The following is a 9,178-nucleotide window of genomic DNA, read 5'->3' on the forward strand; positions in this document are numbered from 1 at the left end:
ATACACGCGTTATTCAGTGTGCACCACATTTTTTATGTTATTTCTTCATAGACAGAAAAAATATTACAGTCATTCCTTAAATATTTGTACTTATGTTTGATGCTTTGTAGATATCCTCGATCGTTACAAAGGACGATGTAGACACAAAAGATTCTGTATGTGAATGTACAGGTCAGTAAAAATAAAAACACACTATCATGTTAATAATAAGTTTTTCTTGGGAATAAAAAAAATTAAAAGATGTTATTCTCCCTCAACCTAAAATTCTATTTCAAAAGTTAAAATGTCTTGTAAGATAAGAATCAATAGAACTGTGTTTGTTAACTTGACATAAGGCTCTAACAAGGGGATGAAATTTCTGCATCCAAAGGCTTGTGTATTACCGATAAATCTCGGATAGAAAAAAATCATGTGAAATCCATGTGAGATCCATGTAAAATTCATGTGAGTGAAATTTACCTCATATGTATGTGGTTTCAGATTTGCCATTCAGTGTACTACTCTTATTTGGTCCATAGAAAATATGTATCTCTTAATCATAAGCCGAGACACAGACACTGGCAATGCTGTAGAATTAAATGTTGAAAACATTGTAGATATTTTTTAGGCTCAAATAAAATATTTTTTGTCACTGCTAGTGTACTCCATGTTGACAAATATTTTTATTATTTGTCACTTTTATGACATCATAAATATATTTATTCCAGAAAAGCTTATAGAGGAGACATTAAAAAGTGAACACAACACAGGTTCAATGTTAGCTAACAGTATATTAGTCAGTATGGGAATATTAAAGGTAACTAAAGTATTAATAAGCTCTAAATAGAAGTAATATGAAACTACACTGTATGACCCTGACAATAATTACAACATATTTAGGGGCGTAAAGGGGGGGTATCAACAGGTTGCATTTCTGTAAATATTGACAATGCAACTTCCCATAGGAACTTCTTTTCTGGCTAAAACTGTACCACTTTTACTAAGAAGTTTTGAAAAAGATCTTATTCTAGAATTGAAAGTTCATATGCACTATATTTTTTTTCAAAGGTCAAATATAGGGCTGTGCGGCATATTTTCAACATTTATATGCCCTGAACATTTCAGAGTTTAAACTAACACAAATTTTCTTAGCTACCCCTACCTCGAATGAAGGGTTACCACAGATTTTAATGTAAACAATATGCACATGTATATTTACTGGTAATATTCCCAAGTTATGTCTCTATGAGATGGAACACTGAGAGCATAACTGGGAACCAGTATGTAAACAAAATTAATTTTCTATGAATATTCTAGATCTCCTTAAAAGAGGCTAGGTTTGAGAAACAGCTGTATTTGGAACGGGGACCCAGTTATTTGCCCCATTGAAACTCATTGAAAGTCATAGTAAATAAATGGGGTGCTGTTCGTTAAATAATTTTGATAGCCACCTTGGGACTTCTGTTTCATGTTAGGCATGAGGTTTCAAGTTTCTGAGTGCAATCTCAGTGCCTCATGACCGGCATTCCATTGCAAAATTTTGTTTTGATTGACAACAGGGTCACTCAGTCTACTTCCGGTGTGAAGAATAAAGGCTAGAATTTAGACAATTTACTCTATGTACTGACGCCAGATTTGATTTAAATCAATCAATTTTTTTACAGAAATTCAAACTAGAAAGCCTACCCTTTCAAATAAATCTACATTCAGTTACAGAACTAGTGTAATAATAACACTACACCATTTTAGAGAAAAGTTATAGTTTTTTTTTTAAGAACTACATTCTTGGGTACCGGACTGGTTACCGTAACTTGGATCCTATAATATTCCATTTACAAAGTCCAACCGCACAGAAGGTCACAAAAAAAATTACCATTTTTTTACCATTTCACAATGAACAAACAATTAAAAATGTTTTGCACATTGATCTATTTACCAATTTCACAAAACATGGTGAATAACGAACCTTTTTCACAGTTGTATGTGAAATAAAAATGGCAAAATATGTTGCACGAAAATAACCCTTTACCACTCTCCATATTGTATGTTACTTTTGGACTATTCAATTCACATGAAGGTGGAAGGGTATGAAGGGACTCTTCAAATGTTTTCAAATCAGCTAACATGATATTTGAGTAATTTTGCAAATGGTTGTAAATTGGAAAACAAAAATTGAGTGACTGGAAAAATTCACAATGTTTTTTAACTATAAAAAAAAATGTGGTATGATTTCCAATGAGACAACTCTCCAGAAGAGACCAAATGACACAGAAATTAAAAACTATATGACTAGGTCACCGTATGACCTTCAACAATGAGCAAAGCCCATATCGCATAGTCAGCTATATAACTCCCGGAAATGACAATGTAAAACAATTCAAACGAGAAAACTGGCGGCCTAATTTATTTACAAAAAATGAACAAAAAACAAATAGGTAACAAATTAACAAACCGACATCCACTAAATTACAGGCTTCTGACTTGGGACAGGCACATACATACAGAATGTGGTGGCGTTAAACCCTCCCCTTACCTGGGACAGTGGTGTAACAGTACAACATAAGAACTGCATATTTAAGAAATTTTTATCAATTTAAAAGTACTGGAAGTAATTTACTATTAGAATTTTATTAAATTATAAAACTATCCATGTATAACCTTGAACCTTGATTTTTGTTAGCAGGGGTAGGTCCTGGATATTTTAAATGTGTCATAGTTCCAGAAAATATAATATAACTATACTGAAACAATTGAAAATTATTTTCTTCTTATCTTAACTCATTCAAATAAGTTTAATTGATATATACCTTTAATCTTTGTTGTTAGAACTATAGACTGGTTTGTTTCAGGGTGAAGATAAGAAGTACAAACCTCCAAGTACATTAATGGGGCCACTGTTGGTATTAGAGCACCTTGTCAAGCAGCCATTCTTCCCAAAGTTTTCAAGAGAAATATTATCTATGTTTATGAGCAAGTAAGCTATCTTTTATTTTGAATTCATACAGTTAGATTAGAATGTATATTAATAATTTTTTTAATGAAACATGATTGAGAAAACTGTAAATTCAGAAATTAGGGCGTGCATTTATTATTGCGATTTTATTTTTTGCAAAATTAAGAAAAATCATGTTTTATTCATACAAAAAATTTCAAAATTTCGAGATCAAATTATTGCGATTATAAACCTGTCACATTTTTCGCAATAATAAAAACATTGCAATAATTTTGGGAATTTACAGTTATGTTTTCAAACTTAAGTCTACTGTCAATTGAGAAATTATTGTGTGCATTTATAATTGTGATTTTGTCATTTTAGATTTAAATGAGATTTATATTTTTACGATTTAGAGAAAAATCTTGTTTAATTCATATAAAATATTTCAAAATGCAGGTTTAAATTATTGCATTTACAATTTTTTTCGCAATAAAAAAAAACTCGCAATAATTTCTGAATTTGCAGTATATACATATTTCAAAAGTTCTTAGTATGATTTTTTTTTTGTATGTATGCATTCTACAAGTTAAAAGAAGAACAAAGAGGAAAATGATGTCTTCTATTAAATATTTGTTTACATGTGTAATATACAAAACATGTAGAATAATTTCCAAGTTTTCTTACTTTTAACCTATAAACAAAAAGTAGCTACAAGCAATAGATAGTTCTCAATTTGTGCTAGAATTGTTACCCTTTGACACCAGGTTGTGGGGGAATTACCTTTCACGGCTTTGGCTATACTTTTTGGACCTTTTGGATTATAGCTCTTCATCTTTTATATAAGCTTTGGAATTCAAATATTTTGGCCATGAGCATCACTGAAGAGACATGTATTGTCGAAATGCGCATCTGGTGCAAGAAAATTGGTACCGTTAATTTTATTACAGAAGTTCTTGAAGTTGATTTCATATCTATTTTGATTTGTTTGACCCTTTTTTTATTTCATCACTTTGATCTACTAAGGAACGCTTATCAACCTTCACATGCAATACATGGTAAAACTTGGTTTTCAAATAAGAAAATCATTCTGGCCTGCAAAGGGAAATAACTCAATTAAAATTATGTCAATGGAAATCTAACTTTATATGTATGAAGTACTCAACTTGATGTATACTTTGAAAATTATAAACTGTAGTCAAATAGATAATCTAGCATTACTAAATGGTAGCAAATGATTGTTTGATTTTAGTGATTTTTAGACCATTTATAGCTTGCTGTTCTGTGTGAGCTAAGGCTCCATGTTAAAGGCCATGCTTTGAACTATAATGGTTTACTTTTATAAATTGTGAATTAGATAGAGAGTTGTCTCATTGACACTCATACCATATCAAGGTATTTATATAAACAACATTTTTATTCCAGACCTCATCCATTATTAGACCAGTCCAAAGAAGCAAGACACAAACTGTTGCAGACATTGATGGCATATTAATAGAGAGCCATACTCCTTTAAAGGACCAAACACATTTCACCACATGTCAACATTGTTATTTTTAATGATAGTAAAAACCTTGTATTGTTGAACAATCTTAAGATATCACATAACAGATTATACTTAATTATGATGAGTTTTTGTTACGGTTTTGTATGAAACATGTATACTATATGGTCATAAAATATGATATTTGTTTTGAATTTTGTTGAGTCTACAATTTTTGTTGCAAAAGCGAGACATAGTGATCCTACATTTGGTCTTTTTAAAGTTTTATGTCGATGTATTGTAGGGGGCATTAGGAATTACCCTTGTCAGGATGTATGTACATCCCAAAGTTGGTTTCCGTTCTCTAACTTAATTTTGTCTCCGCCAAATGTTATGCAACTTATATACAATGCTTATTATCACAAAATACAGATCAGATTTAAATTTTGGTGGCGTCACTTTTACTGTTTTAGAGTTATATCCCTTTATAAACGAAAAAATTGCAGATTTTTTTGTTTCCGTTCTCTAACTTAAACTTTCCTCAACAAAATTTTATGAAACTTATACACAATACTTATTTCCACAAAACTCAGCACAAGTACAATTTTTTTACCATCAGTTTTACCGTTCTTAAATTATGGCCCTTTATAACTTTATTTGATATGCAAGTGTTAGCTGTGTCCCTTAGACATATTTGACATTTTTTTTATAGGAGATTTTTATACAACCACAAGAATTCAATAAAAAATTGTTGTATATTGGTATCACGTTGTCTTTGTCGTCGTCAGCTTCGTCTAAAGACAGATGGTTTTCGGATAATAACTTTAGTATAAGTAAATAGAAATCAAAAAAGTTTTAACAAAAGGTTTATAACTACTAAAGAAAGGTCGAGATTGATTTTTGGGTTTATGGTCCCAACTGTTTAGGAATTGGGGGCCAAAAAGGGGCCCACATAAGTATTTTTGTAAATTCCAGACAATACCTTGTGTTAAAGTGTATAAATCTCTCTGAAATTTTACCACAAGTTTCTATACCACAAAGGGATGGTTAGGATTTACTTTGGCTCAAACAATTTAGGAATTAGGGGCAAAAAAAGGGGAAAAACAAGAGTTTTTCTGGTTAAAGGACAATTGAAACATTCTAAAAGCAGTGTAAAAAGGGGGTAGGGTATCTAAATCAATTAAAAGAACATTGTTTGATTACCTCCCTTTCACTGCTTGTAAATGATGTATTTAGAGGTGATCAGCTGTCAATGTATTTTTAGCCGTTGCTATATATCAATATTAATATTAATTTTAGCCATGACTGTGTACATGTGTATGTCATTTTATATTTTAAAACTTTCATGATGTATTTAAATGGGTAATTATGGTTGCAAACTCCATTAGAAATTTGAATTGAGTTACTGACCATGCCTTGAGTTAAATAATTTATTTTTGGAATAAGGTGAAAAATATTTGGGTGGAGGGGACAATTTTGCAACAGCAAAGTGTATTGCATAAAAAGCCAAAAAATTGAATATAAATTCAAATCATATAATTAATTTGAAGTTCTTTGACTACAGGTATTCTGTGTCAGAAACCTATTATATGTCAAAAATTTAATTACAATCCAAATTTTGACCTGTATCAAGCGTGAATATTGTGTCCATTTTGACACCAATTTTTCAAGGTTGGACATCTGGAGTCATTTCCAGCTGCGCTCAGGGAAGCAATTTATTTCCTGCTGTTACATCATTTTTAGCTCACCTGGCTTAAAAGGCCACGTGAGCTTTTCTTTTCTCATCACTTGGTGTCCGTCGTCCGTCGTCGTTAACTTTTACAAAAATCTTCTCCTCTGATACTACTGTGCCAAATTTAACCATACTTGGCCACAATCATCATTGGGGTATCTGATGATATCATACAAAGTGAATACAAACTGGATAAAAACCTGGATTAATATTGCTTGATCAGAACCTTTCCATATTCTAGAATCCTTAATAAAATCTGGATTTAATTAATACTCTTTTTAAAATGCATTAATTGTCTTATATTTTGGACACCTCAATCTGAAAAATGCAAAAAAGCTCAGAATGGCAAGATCTATCTACTTCCTATTTTCACAAAAAGTTTAAACAAAGGCATTGCCTTTGAATAATCTTTTCCACAAATTATCATGTAATGTCCATCACATTAAATTTTGTAATACATAAGTAGAAATTGTTATCTGCCAATATAATCAGCAATCAGAGGTGGATTTGCTGCCCCCCCTTTTCCATCTTTTAAAGGATCTGCATTTATGGTATTTGCATTTACTTTTTACATGACCACTAAAAACTCCAAACTTTGCTATTTATTGAGCCTTCGCTTCCCTCACTCTTTACAAAATCTTGCCATTTAAAGGATCATGCCATTTAAAAGGAAGGGCGTAGGTTTACAGAAAAAAAGTAAATAATGGGCAAAAAGTGTTGAATAAAGACTAAGAAAAACAGCTAATGAAATGAAAACAATATAGGTTGCTTTAAAATAAAAAATAGAGAATGTTGGACAAAATAAAAAAAGAATAGAGAAAAACATGGTCTAATAGATGGAAAAAAGAAACGAAGGACTCATTTTGACCTTCAAACATGAAAGAAAGATGTTTTGGTCAAGAACTATATTGGAGACTATATCCACATGTATCCAGGTGAGCAAAGCAGTGTTCAAGAGGCACTAGTTATAAGGTTTGCCATCCATAACATTATGAGAACAATTTGATACAATCACAAGAAGATTGATGGATTTATATTAAATGTTCAATGACAAATATTTCATCCATATGCATGACAAGAACAATAAATATAATAAAAAGGTTCTGCAAATTGGGTCTGGTGGCAACTCAATGGCTTCTGCAAAACGGGTATCAATTTGGCTTCGTCAAAAAACACCGTTTGACCCATCAAAGAGTTGTTACACGGATTCCTTTCTATGCATGCATTTTTTATACATAGATTAAACCAACCATTATCATTTACCCATGTTCCATATAGATCCATATACATATTCATACATATTCTAGTTTAATATGTACTATTTAAACTAGTTTGCTATATTGAACTTGTTTAATGCAAAACGGTTTATTTTACCAATTTATTATCAGAATTTTAACCGAAAAATCTTCAGCATTTTTACAAGGAAATAACCATTTAACTGCATTATGCTGTGTATCAGTAATTTCAATTTGGTTTATCTGTAGGTAATAATGTACAGGGGAGTGATTAGATCTGACAAAACATTAATAATTGACTACATATTATTATATATAGATTATGGACAAAAAAAATAAAAGAAGAGAGAATAAAAGACAAAATATTAAAAGAATGGAGAACAATGGACGAAACAAATATGGAAAAGTGAAAAATTGCTAAATCAAATTATAGAATATACACAGAAAATACCACATTTCCGCAATGGTTTAATGAAATTTGGTTGTCGTTAAGTAGCAAATTCAAGAAAGAATATATTTGATCATTGATAACTTATGAATATGAATCGACAAAGGTGACCTCTTGTTTTGTTTCTCTTTGTACTTGCGTATTAGCAGCGGAAATAAATAATGATTTGTAAATATTTTGTTTATCTGTTATCAGCAGTTTTTATCTAGTTTTATAACATCATTTATAATGGCGTGTGGTTTATTATGTAAAGGAACCTTTTATCTTAATGGTTCGGGGATTACAGTTTATTTCATTAAAAACTTAATAAATAGAAAATATCTCCAGGCCAAAAGATACAAATTTCTTACAATTATCTGATGTGTGTGTATGCATTGCTCGAGATGCATTATGAACTTAGGTAAAATCCGTTACTAGATATATTGGAAAATTAATATATCTTTTTTAATAATTTTCATATTTAATAATGATTTTGTAAGTTATTATATGATTAAAGTGTATACATAAAAAAACAGTGGCGGATCCAGAACTTTTCCTAAAAAGGGGGGGGGGCGTTGACTGACCTAAGAGGGGCCCGCTCCAGTCATGCTTCAATGATTCCCTATATAATGAACCAAATTTTTTCCACAAAAGGGAGGGGGCGCCCCCCCCCCCCCCCCCCCCCCCCCCCCCCCTGGATCCGCCTATGAAAAATGTCCGTGTAAAAAGTTGTAGGATTAACAAAAATGGAGATACCAATCCAAACAGTATAGGTTAATTAAGATATTTATTTACATGTGTGTGTATTTGCTTTAAGCTTCAACTTCTAAATTTTTTCTAGATAACTGTCAAGTTGTTATCAACTGTGATCTCGTATTATCTGAGAGAAAAGTTGACCCCGCATTTCCTCGTCTTAACGCACTTTTTCGGCATTCATTTATTATGTATACGCTTTATAAGGGTTAGATATGCTCATTTATGCGTCTAAGTTCTGTTTTTAAAAAATCGGAGCTTGTAAACAATTTTTGCTGAACACGTTAAGGAGTTTTAATTACATTGCTATTTTTTTTACACAAATAGTTACCGGCGACTGGAAAATACTTGCCTGTTAAAATTAATTTGTATTTCGTATAATATTTTGAATGAACTCTATCATGTCTAAACAGATAAATCAACAAAAATAAAATTGACGGAAATGTACGATATCTCCGTATTTTTATATCATAAGTAAAAGCAAGGATTTGTTAGAGTGACACTATACAAAAATTCTTGGGTAAAGTAAAGCAGAAACAGATATATATACTGTTCCAAGAGTAAAGACAGAAATAATCGATCAGTTTTAAAACAGCTGATTCAGACTACCTAGAAATTGCTGACCATATCAACTGTG

At 31.2% G+C, this 9,178-nt stretch overlaps 1 protein-coding gene across 1 annotated transcript in view; it reads left to right on the top strand.

Moving 5' to 3' along the window:
* Window positions 1-4,609, top strand: part of LOC143042639 (ran GTPase-activating protein 1-like) — a 30,445-nt gene extending 25,836 nt beyond the window's left edge. The window contains exons 14-17 of the mRNA XM_076215047.1: window positions 111-171; window positions 708-796; window positions 2,829-2,953; window positions 4,337-4,609. Of these exons, the coding sequence (XP_076071162.1) occupies window positions 111-171; window positions 708-796; window positions 2,829-2,953; window positions 4,337-4,406 (345 nt within the window). The 3' untranslated portion in view covers window positions 4,407-4,609. The remainder of the gene's footprint in view (window positions 1-110; window positions 172-707; window positions 797-2,828; window positions 2,954-4,336) is intronic.
* Window positions 4,610-9,178: the final 4,569 nt, after the last annotated feature.

The sequence above is a fragment of the Mytilus galloprovincialis genome, chromosome 8 (assembly GCF_965363235.1).
Source record: "Mytilus galloprovincialis chromosome 8, xbMytGall1.hap1.1, whole genome shotgun sequence".
In the NCBI taxonomy this organism is placed as follows: Eukaryota; Metazoa; Mollusca; class Bivalvia; order Mytilida; family Mytilidae; genus Mytilus; species Mytilus galloprovincialis.